General features: G+C 50.3%; 1 protein-coding gene across 19 annotated transcripts in view; it reads right to left on the bottom strand.

The window, feature by feature from the left end:
- Nucleotides 1-466: 466 nt before the first annotated feature.
- Nucleotides 467-20,207, bottom strand: part of Ralgps1 (Ral GEF with PH domain and SH3 binding motif 1) — a 236,631-nt gene continuing 216,890 nt past the window's right edge. For 5 of the 19 annotated variants that reach the window (XM_006234019.5, XM_006234015.5, XM_039106206.2 and 2 more), the window contains 5 exons: nt 13,232-13,315; nt 12,103-12,208; nt 10,183-10,275; nt 9,919-10,024; nt 467-8,169 (listed from right to left, as the gene is read on the bottom strand). In XM_006234019.5, coding sequence (XP_006234081.1) covers nt 7,976-8,169; nt 9,919-10,024; nt 10,183-10,275; nt 12,103-12,208; nt 13,232-13,315 — 583 coding nt within the window. In that variant the 3' untranslated portion in view covers nt 467-7,975. 19 annotated transcript variants of the gene reach the window in all.

Here is a 20,207-nt window from a genome sequence, read left to right on the forward strand (position 1 = left end):
CTCCCGCTCCACGTCTCCCTCTCTTCCTCTGTCCAGCGTTATTCATACCCTTCCTTCCCTTCGCCTCTAATCAAACTGGAGTGGGTTTGCTTTTTGCATCATGACTTCCTCCCGACATCTCTTTTCAGATATCACATTGACTGGAATTCTCCCTCAGTAATCTCTGCTTTTCTCAATGTTCATCCTTTCCTCTCTGTCTCCCTCTCCCCAAACCCCGCTCCTACTACCAGCTTCCTCAGTGTTCTGCAACTTCTAATCTGAAAACTCCCAAGGCCCCCTGTTTCTTAGGCATTCCCAGACCTTCCTCCAAGAGACCCACAATAATGTCCCTGTCCTCTCCCTCCTATATATTTACATGCCAGTTACTCTCAGATCAGTCCTGAACAGTCTATGCCTTCATGTCTGCATGTAGCACAGCAGCTGCCTGCCAAATTGACTGCATGTGACACTAATAAATGGAACGATATTTATTGGAAAACACATTTAATTTCAAAGTAAACAAAGATGTCTGTACATGAAAGTATTTAATTAGTGAAACAATTATCAGTGTAACAAGCTGAAAAATACAGCAACTTGATACAAGACTGAGGTAACAAAATACTTCACCAAAAATCTAAAGAATCCCAAGGAGGGATGATGTTCCATGGTTATTGCAGATGAGACAATTTACAAATGTTAGAGAAAAATCCTCACATAACTGCATGCAGGGTCTGCTGGGAAAAAAAAGCTTGGGAGGTGTAGCAGATTTAACAAGAAACAGAGTAAGATGTAGAGTAAGATGTGAAAACTTATTTCCAGTTTACTTGGAAGAACACATAAGAAATTGAAAACTACTCTCTACACAACATTTTGAATGCTAAGTGGGAAAACATGCATTTTGGCACAAAATTTATTAAAGAGTATACCTCACTAATAAATACTATTACTTCATTACTGAATGGTCACAGTCCTTCCAAAATGGCTTGCTGCTGTGAGTGGCAATTTGGGGCTGTCCACGGGACACACACTTGTGCAGCAGCAGGTTACAAGGTGGACCAAAGTCCAAGTCCTCGGCTCCCAAGGACTTGCAGCTCCCACTCATACTGTATTTGAATGGAACACTGAAGTTAGAGTAAACAGGGAGGGGAGGGAGTTGTGTATTCTGCAAGCACTCAGACCCTACTCTCTCATTCTACCTTTGGCGTCCTCCTTGTAACCATTCTTGAACAAAGACCTGTATCTGGCTGTTCAGAGCCAGACAGCTTCCAGTGTTGGGACTCCAGCTAGTACTCATGGCAACTTACTCTCCCAACATCCCCATTCAGTCTGAAGTCTTCCTGGAGGAACCAATGCACAAGATTTGTATTCAGGGGTAGAGGAGAGGCAGGGTCTTGCCAAAGTTGGCGTGCGAGGTGGTGATTATTTGATCACTGACTGGTAAGTTCTACAAAGGTCAACATTGGATTTGTCTTGTTTCTAGCCATTTCAGTCTGGGTAGAGCCTGGTGAATAAGAAGTATTCACTAGAGATATGGATGAATGTTTGTACAATAAATACACTTTCAAAAGAGCTTTGTGCAGGGTGGGGTTTTTGTTTTTGTTTTATAACATGAAATCACCCAACATATCAATATGACATAGGGTCACACAGAAGAGAAGCTGTGCTTTTGGCAATATTCAATAGAGGTTGCAAAGCTCTGGACCCCACATGCAGATGAAAGCAGTCTTGGCTTATAAATGGCTTCCCAGTTTTACAGATCATTTTCCACCTGAAAGTTGATAGTAACAAACAAACAAGGAAACAAACAAAATACCAGCACACCTTTCTTAGGCTTGAGAGGCAAGAGTTAAGTGACGGAAGAGACTCTGGCCTTCTTGGTAAGAAGGAGAAATATAGAGAGCCTGCTAGCAAGACACGGCTGTGTCCACCTGCTCAGCATCTTGGTCCAACAAATGCCCCGGGGCGTCTGGTCAGGGGAGGGGAAGGGCCAAACTCTCCTGCTGGCTTATGTAGGAGAGTGGTTCAGGTGCTTCCTACCAAGTCAAGTCTCCTCAAGGTATCTTGCTTGCCAGCATACACTTGGCTAACTTTGAGTTACAAAACTTGTACATTAAAGAGGGACAGAGGTTACTCCTATTGTAAGTGAGTGGGCTTTTCTTGGGACTTCATAATACTACCAGCTGCCCATCCCAGTTTCTAAATGGCATTCTACAGCTCTCAGGTTGGGGTGCCATGGTCTGTCTGCAAGGCAGTAACTGGCAGGACCACCAACAGTTTCACAGTATGTGTGCTATGGACAATGGAGCAAAAGTGCAGAACATTTTCCTTCCAGGCTAAGAATCCACCTAGGACCTCTGCCCCTGTCATGTGACCTGGCCACCTCCCCTGCGACAAGCCAGCACTGGGGATATTAGCACTGAGCTTGTATGCTTGGCCTAAGTCCCTGCTTGGAGAGTCAAATATCTTTTAACTCCATCTACAGGGCTCTCCTGCCATGTTCGAGGCTCACAAGAGTCCCATGAGGCTTTTCACTAATAAAGTCCAAGCAGTTGTCTTCAAGAGTCCATGATAAGGATGCTTGTGGGAGGGGAGGGAATTTGGTTTCAATTAGGGAGATTAAACACTTGGAAAATAATTGTGATTGTGCTCTTTCAGATTAGGCCTGGAAGAAAACACTTGTGTCTGGTAAGACAAACCTGTAAAGGGCAGAAAGTTCTCTGAGTGGGACTGAAGTTCTGGGGCTTTTGATGTCTGACACTGATCATGTATGAACTCCAGAGCAGAGGCGCCTCAAGGAAACTAGAAGCTGACATGCTGGCTTTCTAGGAGTTAGCAGGCAGGATCAGGGTTGGTAGAGGTTAAAGAGTGACCATATATGGTTCTGCTTGGAGATGCCTGGAGTGTCTGACACTGTCCTTCATCTTCTGGATTCTAGCTGGAACGATGTTGGAAGAATCCGCTGCACACACCTGGACCCCTGGTGTGGGTGGATGTGCAAGGCAGCTGTGGTCAAGGTTTGATGCCATCAACTTTACCACGTGGAGTTCCTCTCAGCATGAAAATATCCAGGCTCTGACCACAGGAAGGCTAGCTTCAGAGTACGGCAAGGCTTGACCAAAACGTACCTCCATGGTGACAACTACCTGCCCCCACCAAGTCATCCACATGTTTAGAGCCATGTCACCATTTGTTTGTAATGCAGTGCTTTCTGGTGGCAAGTTCATGGTCATGGTGCTGTCTGCAGCTTCTCCACTGTTCTTGGGACAGACTCATGATTGGTTAATATGATACCTACAGGGACCCAGAAATTCAGCCTTTTCCAGAAAACTGAGGGTTTTTCTTGTCAGAGTTAGGGTACCCAGATTGAAAGAGGAAGAGGAAGAAGAAGAGGAAGAGGGACAGAGAGCATTAGTGATGACAAGGGGCAATACACTTGGATTAAAATGTGCAAAGTGAAAATCACCTTACTTATGACAACAGGTGACAGATAAAGGTTCATGAATGCAGAGGCTGGACATCTCACTCCCTAGGGTTTGGCTTTCTTGTCACCTGGTCATCAACAACTGGGCCCTTGGACTTGGAAAACTTGCTGGTGACTACATTTAGAACAAGACTGAGGGGGCTTAAGGCCTCCGTGTCACTCAGCTCCCTGTGTGATCAGGAATCAGTGTGGCCGGCCCTGGCAGTGGTGGCAAGGGTGAGAAGACAGGAGCACAATTCTGTCCTGTGGGAGAATGCGGGGTGGCATAGCTTCTGACCACCGATCACTATGGGGGCCTCCAAGCTGCTGGGAGAAAAGGCCCCAGATTCCCACACCAGCATGGCAGGAGTGGGAAAGAGAAGGAAGGCCATAGGCCCACCAGGAAAGCTCATGGCAGGGAGCAAGCAGGCCAGTGTCCAATACACGGTCCTGAAATGATTCTGCCTCAGGCGGGCTGACAACAAGACCCAGGAGGGCCTGGGGCCCAGGGAACAGGCCGTCCAGATGAATAGCACCCATAGGAACAGAAAACGAGACACGATTTAAGGCATCGTTTGTTTACAGTAAAAGAACTCAAGGGACCCTTAACACGGAGCTTCTGGACTCCCTTCAGACTTTTCTTAGAGGACAAGGCTGTAACTAGAGCTTCAAGCAGGGCCTCAAAGCCAGTAAGTATGTGATGTTACAAGTCTTGTGCCAAAATGTATGTTTTTCAGAGCTCTCTCTCTCTCTCTCTCTCTCTCTCTCTCTCTCTCTCTCTCACACACACACACACACACACACACACACACACACACACGCACGCACGCAGAGGATGCTTTTGGGGGTATACAAAATCTGAGGCGGCCCTGTGGGTGAGTGGCCTGTGCACTTGGGGTGTAACAAGCCTGTCCAGCAGCCCATCTCTGCTCTCCAGCCCTCTTGAAGATTACCACCATCTACTCTGTGTGCAGCACAAAGCACGGAGAACCCAACATGGGTCAAATGCTCCCCTGATGCAGAAGCAGCTGGTGAACAGATGATGGTCCAGAGAGGTGTACAGTTTGGGGTCTGACAACCACCTGGTGGGGTGCTGCTGCAGGATGATTCATGAGAGTTGCTGTGGGTTGATAGGTGGATCTCACACTGGGGAGCCATCCAGGACTGTGAGGCCACAGCCATATTCCTCGAGTCCAGCTATGAGACTCCAGTGCCTTGGCCCACAGCTTACGCCCAGAGCTGCCCTCCTCCGCCAGACCTAGTCTAGGCTCTCAGAAGCCTTTGCTGTCACGCCAAGTCCTGCAGATACTCATTCAAATGACATAAGGTTTGCGGGTACCTAGAAGAGAAAGCTCGCCCTTTTGTCAAAGTTTCAATCCACAGAAAGGGTCAAGGGTAGGGTAGTTCCTACAGTTAGGGCCTTACAAGTATGGGGAGGGAAGGACATGGCAATGAGAACTGCCACTGGGGAGTGACTGCCTGTGCCAGGCAATACTCTGACTGTTTCATATGCACTGTTTCTGGAGTCCTCACATGAACTCTATTGGGCAGATGCTAGAAGGGTCACCATAATGAAGATGAAGAGACTGAGGCCAAACATAGAGTTAGTGCTGGGACCTGAACCCACATTCTTCAGCACCATCCTCTCAGTCAAAGACAACTAACTGTGTGGTGTGGTGGTGACTGTCTCTGAGGGGAAACTAGGCCAGAGTGTGGGGAATGTCTTAAGGGAGGGTGGAGAGTGGCTAGGAAGGTGCAAGTATGGGAAGATCATCTTCTCCAAAACCTCCCCACAGGCTGCCAGTTCCCTGCCAGAGCACTGCCTGGCCCTCAGCTGCCTCTAGACCCCAGCTCTGAACTTCCCCCTTTGGCATTACTTTTGTGTTCTAGTTGGTATGATTAGACACTATTTCACAAAAACAAAAACAAAAACCCATCTTGGTGTCAGTTTCACCAAAACGAGAAATCAGAGAAAGATGCAGTTCCAAGAACGTTCATGGCCTCATAGGAGCAAGGAACAGGGAGGGACTCAGTTCTGAGATGACAGGCAGAGCTGATGGAGAAGAGAGGTGTGGCAGTGACCCTGTAGCCACACGTGGTGCAGAGGAGCAGGGAGCAGGGGGAGCACACAGGCATGGCTGTTTTAAGTGAGGTTTTTACACTGTGAATGAGGGCTGGGCATAGCTCAGTGGCAGCACTTGCCTAGCAGCTGAGGCCTGGGTCTCCTCCCTAGGACCACAGTAAAATAAGACAGGGAAGTAACACACACCAGGAGAGGAGGGGAGTTAGGGAGGGAGAGACTGACTTAGGGGAGGGGAGGTCTCAGGACCTGTCAGGGTTTCTAGGTTCTGTCTGAGGTGAGTATATAGTGTTTCTCTACTGCTGTTTTTGTTTGTTGTCTTCTTTGGTTGTTTATGTAGCCCAGGCTGGCCCCATGATCTTCCTGCCTCAGCCTCCTGAGTGTTACCACATCTAGCTCTACTGTTGTTTGTTTCTTACACACACATTATAAATAAGCTTAAGTAGATTCAGTGTCAGAACAAACAAGTTTAAGACGTGCAGATAGAACCAGTCTTCATCACAGATTCCATGAGGAAGGCCACACCGCTGTGATGCCCTTTTCCATGCCTTTCCTGAGCTGTCTCTCGGGTGCACGGTGACTGATTTAAGTAAGCCTCTACCATGGAGTATTGAGGTTGTCCCCAGGTTTTATACATCACAGTATAAAAGCAAATTGGTGAAAAGCAAATTGGAAATAAAAAAGAAACAAGGTGGGGTTGGGGATTTAGCTCAGTGGTAGAGGGCTTGCCTAGGAAGCACAAGGCCCTGGGTTCGGTCCCCAGCTCCGAAAAAAAAAAAAAAGAACCAAGGTATAAAAAGACAATCCTTCTTTCCCTACGTCTGAACACTGGAGACAAACACATGACAGGACCTGGCCATGGCATACCGTACTGGCCAGTGCATGAAATCCCACTGAGGAGTCTCCTGGACAACATGCCAGTCTGCTGCATGTGTTTGCTGCACTTTCTGGCTGCTGTTATTCCTGAACATGAAGTCACTCAGGCCTCCCCTTGCTGCTCCTGGCTGAGATTGTCTTGTCCCCCCACCAGGTGCCTATCTCAAGGCTGCCAGGCAGACCTAGAACCACATGGCGTCTTGCATACAGGTCCTGGGGCCACCTATGTATGGCTGGTGAGCTTCTCTTTGCTGATAGCTCAGGGAAGGGAAGGAAGCCCAAAGCTGATGAGACTGGAATGGAAGATCCAGGTTTTCCTCTTAATGCATCTTGCCGCAGCAGCGACCTCGTTCAAGCTTCAGCCTCTTGCTCTCCTTGTTGCCCTGAGATGGCAGTGGGCGCAAATGGGAGATGGGCAGTGACACTGATGTAATGGGTAGCTATAAGCAAGCTTGGCCAGGAGTGTACCTCTATGGCAGACTAATTACCCAGCATGCTTGAGGCCCAGGGGTCAACCTCCAGCACCACTGAAAAAGCCTTTGTCTGTCTATCTGATCATCTATGCCACAGGTAAGTAAGCACTCTAAAATTATACAATTATAGTTTCTTGTGTACCACCGTAGAAATCTTACATGAATGTGCTCACATACATACAGTAAATCTTCACGTGTATTTAAAAGAAATGAGATCATCCTTGCCTACTCCAAAGCCTTCTGACCTCCATAGGCCTGCCACCATCTTGCTGATAGCTGTCTGGTGTTGCTCAGGGAGCTCAGGCAGGCTGGAGGTTTCTGGTGTCCTATCATGGACGGCACCACAGTGAATGTGCTTTGACATTTGGTCGTGAGGACAGGGTGGGCACACGGCAGGCGCACAGGTCAGTGTACTCTGGGCTTCCTTGTGGCATCAGTGCTGCCCGTGTGGCATGCAGGAAGGACACTCCGACTCAACCCCACCTGTGTTAAGGATGGAGGCTGCCATTTCTGTGACAGGTGTGCCCGTCAGGGGCTGTACTCCTGGCTCTCTGTCTGGGACAATGACAGGGACTCTCAGTCAGGAGCTACAAGGTGTTGAGAATCAGGTGAACTGAGTTGGGTCCCAGCTCCACCATTCACTCACTGTGGCACCTTGCACAGGTGTCCTTCACTTCCGAGCCTCAGGCCCCTCTGTGTACAATGGAAACACTAAGAAAACCCACAACATAGGGACATAGAAACACTCTGCCAACGGCTGCATGTAAAGCCATGGGTGACAAGGAAGGGGGTGGGAACAGCAGAGGAAGAGGCTAGACCAGACCTAGGTCCAGTAGCCTTGCCTGGCACATGGTTGTCCCTAAATATTTTATATATTACTAAGACACTCCCCAGGTAGCGGGCAGAGAAACAGACCTATTAGTCAGTTTGCAGTTTCCCTATGAAATCAGCTCTGGGGGACAAACTAAATAGATGCTAGAGCTGGAACACTGGATGACATCACACTTGCCACCTCCCTGTTCCCCAATGGGTATGTCTGTTGCATTTTTTTAGTGGTCTAGGCCAGGCTTCATTCGTGCAAGGGTTGCCTTGACTCATGGGAAAATCTTAGAACAGGTGCCTTGGGAGCATCCCTAGTGGGCTCTGAGGGAAAAAGGGAGACCTGTTGTCTAAAGGTTTCTGCTGACATGCAAGATCTGAGGAAGTTACCTGAGGCCTGTTGCTTTTACACGCATCATCCAAATGCTTGTGCCACAGTATCGCATGAAAACGGGAGCCCGTCTGGAACTTGTAAACATTGCCTGATATGGAAAGGAACCCCTGGTTAGGAAGGACACGCAGGAGGGCTGGCCTGAGTGTGCTGTGGGGGCATGAGTCTGTATGAGTAAGAAAAGCTGCCATAGGCCAGGGTGAGCCCACATGGCAGGCCAGGTATGTTTGGGCTTAAGACCCTTAACAACCAGGTTCCCAGCAGTTCTCAAACCAGTGTTTTCAAACATATGAAATAAAGTACAAAGAAAGTCACTGACACTGAGATTCCATACTGAACTGCCTACACAGCATGCTGTGCAGGGAGTCTGTCTGTCTGTCTAGATCCTAGAGCTGGCAGCAGATATAACACCATGCTGGGATGTCAAGAGGAGCACCAAAGAGGTCCTGAGATGTCTGCAATCAGGCTTGCTGTGGAAATGCCTAGAATTTCTCCTGGAGACAAAACCCACAGAATTTCTGAAATTCTTGCTGATGCTTACATTCATAATGGAAGGAAGATAACCCTACTTGACACTGAAAACCAAGATACAATTTTTCCTATCTAATTTATAGACTCCTTTAATTCTATCAGTGGCATTGGCCCCTGACCTCATGTCCCATTGCTTCTGCTTGGGGACAATGCTTTCCTCTAGGCCAGTAGTCCTCTGCCTGTGGGTTGTGAACCCTTTGGGGGTTGCATATCAGATATTTACATTGTGATTCATAACAGTAGCAAAATTAGTTATGAAGTAGCAACAAAATAATTTTATGGCTGGGGGTCACTACCACATGCAAACTCGATTAAGGGTCACAGCATTAGGAAGGTTGAGAACCACTGCTCTAGGCTCAAAAAGAAGTGGCCTGTGGTCCCCATGGCCACAAGGGCTCATGGAGCTTGCACGGGCATAGCTTTCTTCCTAATGAAAACCTCACTGGCCCTGGCAGTAGGTGACGCACACTCAGTCACCCCAATATAGAGCAGAGGGCCTGACACTCGACTGCCTCTCTACCCAAAGAGCTCCTTGAGGTGGTTGGGCACCCTTACTTCTCAGCTGCAACTATAAGAACATAAACTTAGAGGCCCCTGGACTGGACCCCTATCATCCCTCCCAGGGAACTTGTTAGACATGATATGTCTTGGTCTCTAGGCAGGTCTGCATACCCCAAAGACAAGCTTTATGTGGCCCGATTCCCCGGATGACTTGTCTGTGCGTGGTTCTGAACTCGTACATGTCTATTACTGTAGAAGCATGGGTAAGCGTCTAACTATGTGGCTGCTGTTAGATCTCTGTTTTGTACGTTGGGACACCAAGGAAGCTGGATGTGGACGGCTGGACATGTCAGTGAAGACAAGGTTCCTGGGCAGGATGGTACCAGGCCCTTTAGCAGGGACCAAGAGGGAAGTGGGGAAGATCAGCTTGGAGCTTTTGGAAGTCACGTGGGTTCTGAGTTGCCGTTGGACCTGGACACTGTGCAGTCTTATAGTAAAGCTACGTTGAGAGTCCCTGAAAACCAGGTCCCAAGACCCTCCTGGTCCCAAGGTTTTGCCTCATCTAACATTGGTTGCTATTTACTCTATGACCCTTGGGCTACAGACTGAGAGAGGACAGAGCCATTAAAGTCAAAGGCAAGGTCACGCTCACTGCTCAACGGAAGCACCAACCAAGGTGTAAGCAGCAAGAGGGACTAGACAGGGCGCCACACAAACCTAGGGTAAAGGGAAAATCGTGATCTCAGAGCTTCAGGGTACACATGTGCTTAGAGAGAGAACAGAGGCTCCAGCCCGGTCTGCCACCCACCTTTGTCAGGGTTATTCAGCTGGAAGATGTCTGGGTGCTCGGGGTCATCAGGCAGCTGCACCATCCAGCCTACGATGGAGACCTTCTTGCCAGGTGTAGATTTATACTAGGAAAGAGCAACAGTCAGCTGGGAGGCCTGGGCCCACACCCTGAGCCAGGGAGACTGACACAGGCCAGACAAGGGCTGCACCCTAGCCCTTGTAGCCATGGGGGTCACTCCCACTAGAGGAAGTCCAGCATGGGCCATCTTTTCAGGGGACTTACATGTTTTCTGTCTGTGCCCCGCAAGGACTTGGCTCCATAGTAAAGGAGGGTGGATCCTGAGAGTACAACCCAGTACCTGGTCCACGAGGGCAGCTGCAGAAAAAGGACAGGCAGAGTAATGATACTGGGGAAGGCAGTGGCCTCCGACTGCCAGATCATGGACATGGCCATCCCAACTCATGCCAGCCCAGGCTTCCTCTTCTCTGCCCTCTGTCATCCCTTGGCAGTGCCAGCTCTACCCAGGTCCGGGAGATCTTCTCTCCCTCTTACTCCTTCCTTTCTTCCCCTTGTGGAAGGTGCCTCAGGGCATAAATCTTGTGCACCAGGAAAATAGACACGCCAAACTGCCGCCTAGGAATGGAAGGCTCTGGTTGTGGGCTGCTCTGACAGACTGAGGGCTGGATTTCCAGGCCTTCAGTAGTGCTTGCATGTCTGCAATGCCAATGTAAGTCCCCACTCTGGAAGGAAGACACCACACGTCCCAGGTGCAGGTTAGTCAGCATTCTGATACAGTCATAGTGGGAACAGCTATGCCACAACCAAGGAAAAGGTGTCTTTCAGCCTTTCTGACACAGTAGATGCATAGCAACAGACACATGCTGAACTGAAAGAGGCTCAAAGAACACTTATCTTTACTGTTTGTGAAGAATGCAGACATTTTCCATTCTGCTTAAAAATGCTAGTCCCTGGCTGTTGAGATGGCTTATGGGCAAAGGTACTTGTCCCCTACCTCAACAACCTAAGAGTTATTTGTCCCTAGGATTCAAGTGTAGAACTGACTCTTGCAGTTTGTCCTGTGACCCACTATGTACATGTGGTGTGGTGTGGAGAGGGAGTAAGTCCTCCCCACGGGTCTGACATGGGGCCCAATGCTGTAGGAAGCTTTTTAATACTCCAGCCTTATGAGACTGGGGTGGAAGCTCTTCACCTTATTCATCATCCAATGATCTAACTGGCAACTAGAGACACGGACTCTAAGAACACCTGCAGAGGCAGGGGACAGGTCCTTGGCATCTTCACAGCAGCTGGTGTCTCTAGACACCTCTGTAGACAGGAGTTGGACCAGAGCAGGACAGGAGGCAGAACAGATTTGGTGAGGAGAGGCAGTATGAGAATGAGACTGCCAATCAAGGAGCTGAAGCTGTCATACGGGGTCATGGTGGCTGCGCCATCCAAGTCTGACACAAAGGCTGGTAGCAGGCACAACGATCCTCCTGATGCCTTGTCCCCATGCTTTCCCCACTGCTGCTCGAATGCTGCTAGGGAGGGAGGTAGTCTACATGGGAGCACCACACAGTGAACCATGCTGCCTCCTGGGGCTGAGTGTCCAGGCCTTGTCTATCCTCTAGACCCCCATCATGGCTCTAACTTGCCCATGTAAGGCTCTCTCCACAGATGACCCTCAGGAAGAAACATAGTTTCATCCTAAGTCACATATAGAGAAACTGACCACCCCACCCCCAACCTCCAATGGTTACAGCCAGGGGTAGGAACCTGGTTGGCAGGTATGGTGGTTTGAATAGGAATGGCCCCCATAGGGTCAGGTGTTTGAATGCTTGCCCATAGGGAGTGGCACTATTAGAAGGTGTGGCCTTGTTGGAGGAAGTGTCAGTGCAGACACGAGCTTTAAGGTGTGATATGCTCAAGCTAGACTTAGTTGGGTAGGCCTCTGCTGCCTGTGGATAAAAATGTAGAACTCTCAGCTCCTTCTCCAGCACTATCTGCCTGTATACCACCATTTCTCCCACTGCGACAATAATGGACTAAACTTCTGAAACTGTAAGCCAGCCCCATTAAAATGTTTTCCTTTATAAGAGTTGTCACGGTGTTTCTTCACAGTAATGGAAACCCAAACTAAAATCACAGGACTCTAGACCACCTGAGCCAACACTGCCTCTGATGAATGCATGTGTGACTTACTGCAGGCTTCCGGCCTTCCTTGAGCAGGGTTTTCCGTCTCAGAGGCCCCTCCATAGTGGGCACAGTGGCTGAGCTTCCCACAGTACAGGTGCAAGGGCTCGTGGGGCTGAAGGGAGACTCTCAGTTAGATACGGCCCCAGAGCAGCTGAAACCTGGTACCTTCCCACTCACTGTGCCTCCCAGGTGAGTCTATGATGTTCCCATAGTCAGAGGACTCTTGGGGTTGGGCCAAAGTCACCAAAGAAAGAGTAGGGTAAGCTCCCTCAGAAAGCTTTCACCAAGTTTCTCCACCTTAGCCTGCTCTCCACTTCCTGCTGTCTGCTTCCCATGCTCAAGCCAGCTCTGGCAGGCCCTCCTCATGTTAGCAGGAGGGTGTAAAAGTCGTAAGGTACAGTGGAAGGAGGAACAGAAGCCCCACACTACCAGCCTGCTGTCCCAGTGACAATGTTCAAGTCTTGTCTCATGCTTTAGAGTGGTGCTCTTGTTTATCAGATGTCCACAGGCACCCGGCTTAACCAAGCCGGTCACCAAGCCAGGAGTGAGGTCAGACCCTGGGGAAGTCTCTTCCCTTACTCGTGACCTGCAACTCAGTTCCAAGGATGTTCTGATCCTAGGTCCTAACCATGTCTGGTTGTCATCCCATCTCTCCACCAAAGCAAAGCTACTGTATCTTTTAGACGACGGCCCAATGCTGTCTCAGGTTCCTGCTTCCAGTCCTGCCTCCCCCATGTCCTCTCCATGCACACAGTTCTCCACTAAACCTCCCTGGGTCCCCCTGTGTCTAAGGGGCAGGTGATATCCTTGCTCCTGCTGGATGTGGCTCTGCCCACCTTCCCACCTCCTCTCTGGTTTCCCACAACTCAGGGGATCTTACTCTCACTGAGCTGCCTATTCCTATTGCCTCACAGCCCTGGTCTCTCCTGCTGGGAGCTTTGGCCCTGTGAGTCCCTCTTCATCATTCTTTCAGCACTATTTCCTCTGGTGTCCCCTCCTCTCCCCCAGAGGGCCCATACCTCTCTAGAGCAATTGGAGCACCAGAGATAGTGTTATGATATATCTGGCACAGAGCCTTTCCCTCAGTAAACACCCCAAAACCACCTGTCACATGAGAAAATGAACAAATGTATACCTGTAGACACAGCTCCGAGTTCTGGGAGAATTCCGAACTGGAACCCGCCAGTTAGGCCCCAGCGTGGCATAAAGACGTCCCCTGCTTCAGAGGAAAGGGAGTACATTTTAGTCAGTCTGGAAAAACCAGCTGATCCTTGCGGCGTCAAGAGCATCCCAGACAGTGTAGGTCAGCCCAGCCCCTCCCCTCTTCCTCCTTGGGTCCTTGCTCCCACTACAGCACAACTGGGACAGATCTGGAGCCACCTGGCCAGGGAAAACTTGTCCCACTAAGTCTCCAGCTAGGAAAGCACAGGGTCTCACTGGACAATTTCATGAACATTTTGACTGTTCGCCCTTCTCCTGGATTCTCCAATGTGAATCCGAGGTGAGCTGTTTAACAGAAATGCCATGTTGTCCACAGGTTCCAAGATAGAAGCATGGAATGGTGAACAGTCCTGCACATCTGGCCAGGTCACATGGAGTGGCATTCACCAGGATGTTTCTGGATCCCGTTGCTACACTTCACTTCTGAACTGGCTCTTTGCTGGCTCCAGTGTCCTCTGGAACTTTTTTTTAAAAAAAGATTTATTTATTATATATGAGTACACTGTAGCTGTCTTCAGACACACCAGAAGAGGGCACCAGATCTCATTACAGATGGGTGTGAGCCACCATGTGGTTGCTGGGAATTGAACTCAGGATCTCTTAACCACTGAGCTATCTCTCCAGCCCATGCTGGAACTTAATGGCCTCCAAGAGCTCTGATTCCAGGGCCTCCTTGTGGGCTTGGCCTGGCTTCTCTCTTCCCTGCTCCTGAATCAGGGGAGTGTGCCACTTCAGTTCCACTTCTTTGTTGTGAGGGGCAGGCACTGCCTTGCCCTGTCCTTGCCTGGCTCTGAGGTATAACCTCTGTCCCCACCTAGAGCTTCTCTGCCTGATGGCCAGTGGATGACAGAACTGTCTGTATAAAGCAGATTGAAGTTTCTCCTTGTCTAAATGTGGTCTCTGTTGTTCATAGCTGGCCCAGGCTGTGACTTTATTGCCAGTGACTCTAGTGTGTGTGGCCTGAGGACAGCCTCTCTTCCTGAAGCCATGAGTGTCACACTTGACTGGGCGTCTGTCTTCCAACTAAGAAGACATTTCTGATGGCCATCTTGGAGCCCAAGTTCAGGGCTGGTCAGCTGTGTTGGTGGCCCCAGGATCCTCCTTTTCTGTTCTTCAGCCCCTCCTTTTTAAGCACCGGTTAACCTAGGTCCTCACAGCAGCTGGTCTCTGGGTAGTCACGGGCTGACTCTGCTCTGCTGCATCCACAGCAGGCTGGGGACATGCCGATTCAGTCTTCCTTGAGACCTGTGCCTCTGCTGTAATTGCCAGTGGGTGGAACATGTAGACATTACCACTTCCTGACCCCGACACACGTCCAGCCCCAAACCAAAGCAGCTCCCAGTCCTTGTTGAACAGCTGCTCTCCTAAGTGGCTGTCCTCCCCAGCCACTGGCAGGAATTTCAGAGCCAGCTCTGACCACAGAATTTTCTGAAGTGCTGTCCTCTGTAGCTCTCTGTGCTTAAGATATGCCTCTTCCTCCGCTCCTCAGGACTACTGCCTGGAGTGGTAGCTTTCCCTCCGCCAGACTCTTGAAGGTCTTCTCCCTGTTGCTTTATGGTGGTTGGAAGTTAGGACTGTCCGAAGTTGCCAAGGTTGCAAGCAGGAGGCACTGCTCATTCTGTGAGACCACCTGGGGCTGCATCTTTGACAGATGTTGCTAGAATGGACATCTGTCAGAGAGCAGCCTGAAATCCATCTCTTCCAATCAGTCTAGGCTGGTAGGCAGCCAGCACTCAGGCCCTTTCCAGGGGAGTCCAGTGTGAGGGACTGGGCATGAACAGAGACAGAGCTGCCTCACTCACTGCGGTCACACAGAGCAAAGAGGCTAAGGTGGTGTACGCTCATGCACACCAGGCCTCTGTGTTCACTCTCACTGTGCTAGTCCAAACTGCACTATATTCCTTCCTGTGCTTGTCCAAGCACCACTATACTATCCTTCCCAAAAGGAGAAACTGAGGCTCAGCACACAATGAGGATCTATTTGTCCAAGGTATAAGCCTCATCAACCAAGATTTGAGTAAAGGTCTGCGTGACTGCAGCCCAAGCCCCTCGCTATGCCAGGAGACAGGACTTTTACAGCAGAGAGTGGCAGGGACCGACTCTGGGCGCTGGGTCCATGCCTAAATTCTGTGTCAGGCCTTGCTAGCATTCCATGTTGCCATTTTGAGTGTCACAGCTCCCACAGCTATGTCTGTGTCCATGTACATGAGGCTAAACGGCCAGGAAATTCTTAGGTCTGAGGATCTTCTCAGATCGGGTGGGGCACTTCTCAGTTCTGTGCTCTGCAAGGGGCTGCCCAGCACTTCTGTGTCGCTGTCCTGTCAGATACTTACAATGTGCCATCCATACGCTTTGGAGAACACACCCGCCCACCCTACAGAAGGGATGCTGCCCTCACGCCTACGTAAGATGAAGACACTGAAGTCAGAGAAGATGCTGGCCTGCTGTTGAGATGGGAGATGCAAGTGTCCACAGAGAAGGCCTGCTTCCAACATGGGGTGAAGGGCCTCACTGTCCCACAGGGAGGGTGAACACCACGGCCTGTCCTTGGAACCACTTGGCAATCCCAGGTGTGAAAGGGCAGCACAGTGGTGGCCTTTCCCACCCCTTAGAAGAGAGTCGGGGCAGTATCTATCCTCTCCCCATGAACTGGGGGAGGAGGCTTGTGTCAACTTGGAGCAGCCAGGATCTTCCATCCCGGAGCTGGGCAGCCTGGCACCTCCCGACTGCCCTAAAATACCACAAAATGCAGAACGTATGGACAATAGTATTTAATGAGCCTCCCAAACCATGGGGCCCCAACTTCAGAGCCACAGGAATCTCCTAGAGTCATTCTGAGAACATGTAGCTGAACGCAGAGCCCCTCCACTTCAGGTGGATCTGAGGTATCCCAGACCAGAGGCTCACGGGACATTTGCTCTAGGGAAGATGTAGGCAAGCAACCAAACAGAACAGCTTACCCCACAGGGCTCATAAGACAATGACAATGACGATGATGGTGACTAGATGAGACGATGGCACTGCTGGGGCTGTCGAGGAGGAGGTGGAGAGGATGGTGGAGTGAGGAGGAGATGGTGGGGCAGGCAATGTGCTCAGCAGTATTCACTGTCTCATTTAACCTCATGTATAGCGCTACAAGGTAGGCACTCACTTTACCCAAGGCCACAACACTGGAAGAGGAAGCCCAGGTAGAAGGAACCTGTACCACCGGCCTCAAGAACACCTGGGCAGAACAAGGCATTGGTTCCTAGATTTGCACCAGATTGTTGGTGTCCCATAGTTGAAATTCATAAGGCAGCTGCTCATATAGGAGGTGGAGAACAGGAGACATCATAGATGACAACCATATCTAGGCCCTTGGAATCTTGGTCCTAGCAAAAAGTCATATTCCTATACCTGCTACTCTCGTGTCTCAAATTCTCAAAACCGCACTGGGAGTGCTGCGTGGAAGGCCCATGAGATTCCTGCACCAGTCACGTTGGCTTCCCTGGCAGGCCCAGAGAAGCTGCTAGTCACACTGGGTCACATACAGGTGAGTCTCTCTCATTTGTGGGCAGGAAATGCCAGCCTGACCCCTGAGGAGCCCCGGGAGAGCCATTCTTGTAGCTCCATCTGAAGGACCTCCGCTCTCCTTGTGCACATGCCCTTCTTGGGTAATGTCCTGGAGTCACTAAATGGTGCCTAGAAACCATACTAGTAAAACAATGCATGTTTTCCTGAGTGTAAACCGAAGCCAGATTTCTCTCCTGGCCATCAGGACTTAGGTCAGGCTAGAAATCCGGCTTGGTGGCTGGGTAAAACCACCACACGATCCTAGGCACTGTGAGGCACCTAATACCCTCTGTGTGCTGAGATGTTCAGAAACATGGGAGGCAGTGGGACCAGCAGGCACCCCAGAGAGGCAGTAGGAAGGACAGGCAGATGGAAGGATGGCCAATCCATTTCTAGACTGGCTCTGAAGGAGTCAGAACAAGAAGCTGGGGGCTCCCATGAAGCAGCTGCTGACTGACAGGACCCAGCCTTGATCACACAGCCAAGGACAGGGTCTAGCTCCAGGCCCAGACCCCTTTGCCTAGTCTTCTCCAGAGGAGTCTACCAGGAGTCTTACTCACCTCTAAAGAAGCAAAGCAAGATATGGTGTCTTCAGAGAACCATATAATTAGCTTGGCAAATCAATCAACCGGGCTGCCACCCTGTAAGCCTGGGCAGGGAAGCTCAATCCATGCATATGGGCAAACCTACAGAAGCCAGAAGTCAGGGAGCCCTAATGAGGGCTGAGATCCTGGGCTTTGAGTTTTGTCACTCACACAGGTAGGCTACAGTAGAGGGAATCACTTGCTCTTGAGCTGGGCCCAATTCTCTCCAAATACTGCAAAACTTGGGATTTGGGAGACTTGACACATCTCCTAGAGTCCTCTGACCATAAGGAAGGATGCATGTCTGAAACCATTTTGGGCTGCAGACCTGGCATTCTTGCTACCATGACTCCCCTTGTCGGCTGCTCTTGTTAAGAATGGTGGCTGATTGCGCTCACCAAGACCAACAGGAAACCTCACCCAGAACAGAGACTGTATCAACCACCTTCCTAGGATCCTCCTCCCCTGACTAGTGCTACCATAGAAGCCAGCAGTGGTTGGTGGAAACTGCTTTCATTCCAGTCCATACAGTCTATGAACGGCAACCTGAGGTGTGCTTGACATTCTAGCCTTGTCTCTGGTAGCTTTCTTGTTGGGCAGAAGCACCCACTACGGCACTGCTGAGAGCCCAGGCCGATGCCTCCTGCAGCAGCTCTACACTCAGGCTAAGGGTTGAGCATGTGTACCTCTACTGCGCAGCTAAGGGACTCGGACTCAGATAAGTCTAAGACTTAGACTTAGGCTCTGACATTAGACTCCCTGCTTTCAAGATAGCAGAATATAGCCTGTAGAAGTCTCCCAGAAACCCTGAGCATTCACAGCTACCTTTCCCACCCCAGGTCATAACCTAGAACCCACTTTGTATCCTCATGCCCCAGGACCATCACAAAGGCTCATCAGGGTTCGCTTCAGCAAACTCCTTCAAGCCTGTTAACTACCAACTCTTGGAGAAGCTGCCTGAACTTACAGCTGATGCAGGTTACCCCACTGGACAACACTGTGCACTGGATGATGCACAGCAACCTCTGTGCCCCTTCCCCTCTGCAGGGAGGAAGACAACCCTCTACTGTAGAGAGAGCTGCCCCTTCCTCGAGGGGAGGGTCTTTTTCTCCTAGTCGGCTACTGCTCACCACTGCCCACCCCCACTGCCCACCTCCCCTTCCAGGCAATGTCTGCCTGGGAAGAGGGTTGGGGAGGATTTGTGATAAACTCTGACACTTACTTTGTCACTTCTTCAGAAACAATCAGTGATCATTTCTGATGACATCTTTAGGAATGCCAAATGCCAATTACTTTTCTGAGTAAAAAGACAGACTAACACTGGTGAGGTTCACAGAATACAAGGGTGGCAATCCTGTGCAGCAGAGATAACCAAGGCCAAGGGTGCTGCATGTTTCCATTTCGGTCTCTATTCACCTCCATAACCCACCTCATTTCTCCTTTCAAAATCTTTTTAAAAAGACTTTGGACCTAAGGGTGATACCTGTTTTCACCTTAGGGTCCAAACTTGCCTTTCAATCTAAGTATAAAAGTGGCCATTGGCCAAGCCCTGAGGCTGGCTGGTCTCTAGGGCCTGAGGCTGGCTAGAACCTGGCCTGGTGCCCACCTCCAACCCTATTCTCCAGTCCATTTAGCACTGCTGTGCTATACATAAAGCCTGCAGGGCCCTCTCCTCAGGGAAGTGGCACGGACAGTGAGACTTTCCTTCTGCCTTCGCCCCTGCAGGCCAGGGCTGTCTGATAAAATCACAGAAGATTGGGCACACCCTCACTTTCCTCCCGACTCTGGTGTTTCTCTGCCTTTTGCATTGGTGTCTGGCTGTGTTTCCACCTGGCTTGGGTAGAGCTCACGACCAGGGCTTGGGGAGCTATGGGTCAGAGGCTAACCATCTAAAGACTATAGTTTCTGGACTCCATCACACACTAGCCACACCCCATTCCTCTTCACACCTTCATTCCTTTGAAGGAGCCCAGTCCCTTTCTGCACCCTTGTCCCGTATCTTCTGCCTTTGTTCTAGCATGCTGTACACCTTACAGTATCTGTGGATCTGGTAGGGAGGCTCCTTCTGGCAGATGCTGGCCTCTGGGACCAGCCAGGGGGACACCTAGAATCCAGTCCTCTCTAGAGAGGAAGAGCATTGGTCTGGAGGAGACCTGGGAGTACACGGTGGGGTGCCTGGGGGTTAGAATGAAGGGGGCTCAGGAAATGACAAGACGGTGACTGAGCTGGGAAGAGGCAGAGTGGTGCTCTTCTGTGTGCCCAGTCTGCAGAGCCCAGAAGCCTGTGTGGGACTGGGTTCTGATGAGATGCAATCATAGCCCCACTGATATCTCCTCAGTCAAGAAACAGGGGGCCAAGACCCACTCTGTGCAGAGCAGAGGAAAGGCTGCTGGGCGCAGGACTGTTCTAGGCCTGGGCATATGCATAGAAGAGCCAGAAGGAGGCCGGTGCTCAGAGGACAGTTCACTTGAGAGCATCTGCTACAGACATTCAGTGACCTAGACCATACAAAATACTGCTGCCTGCAGTGGCCATCACGGCATGTGACATCATTTCCATTGGGCAAGGAATGCCCCCTTGCCACCCTCTTTCCTGCTGGCTCCACTTGCAGTCAGCACTAACAGGACCTACAGAGCCTACCTGCATGGCTCCTGTGCAGGCAGCAGTGCTAACTAAGCAGCTACCGAGTGACTGATGAGTGAGGAGGATGGATGAGTGAAAGGACGGACAACGGAGGGGACATACAGGTCTGCT

Source organism: Rattus norvegicus, chromosome 3 (assembly GCF_036323735.1).
Source record: "Rattus norvegicus strain BN/NHsdMcwi chromosome 3, GRCr8, whole genome shotgun sequence".
Lineage (NCBI taxonomy): Eukaryota > Metazoa > Chordata > Mammalia > Rodentia > Muridae > Rattus > Rattus norvegicus.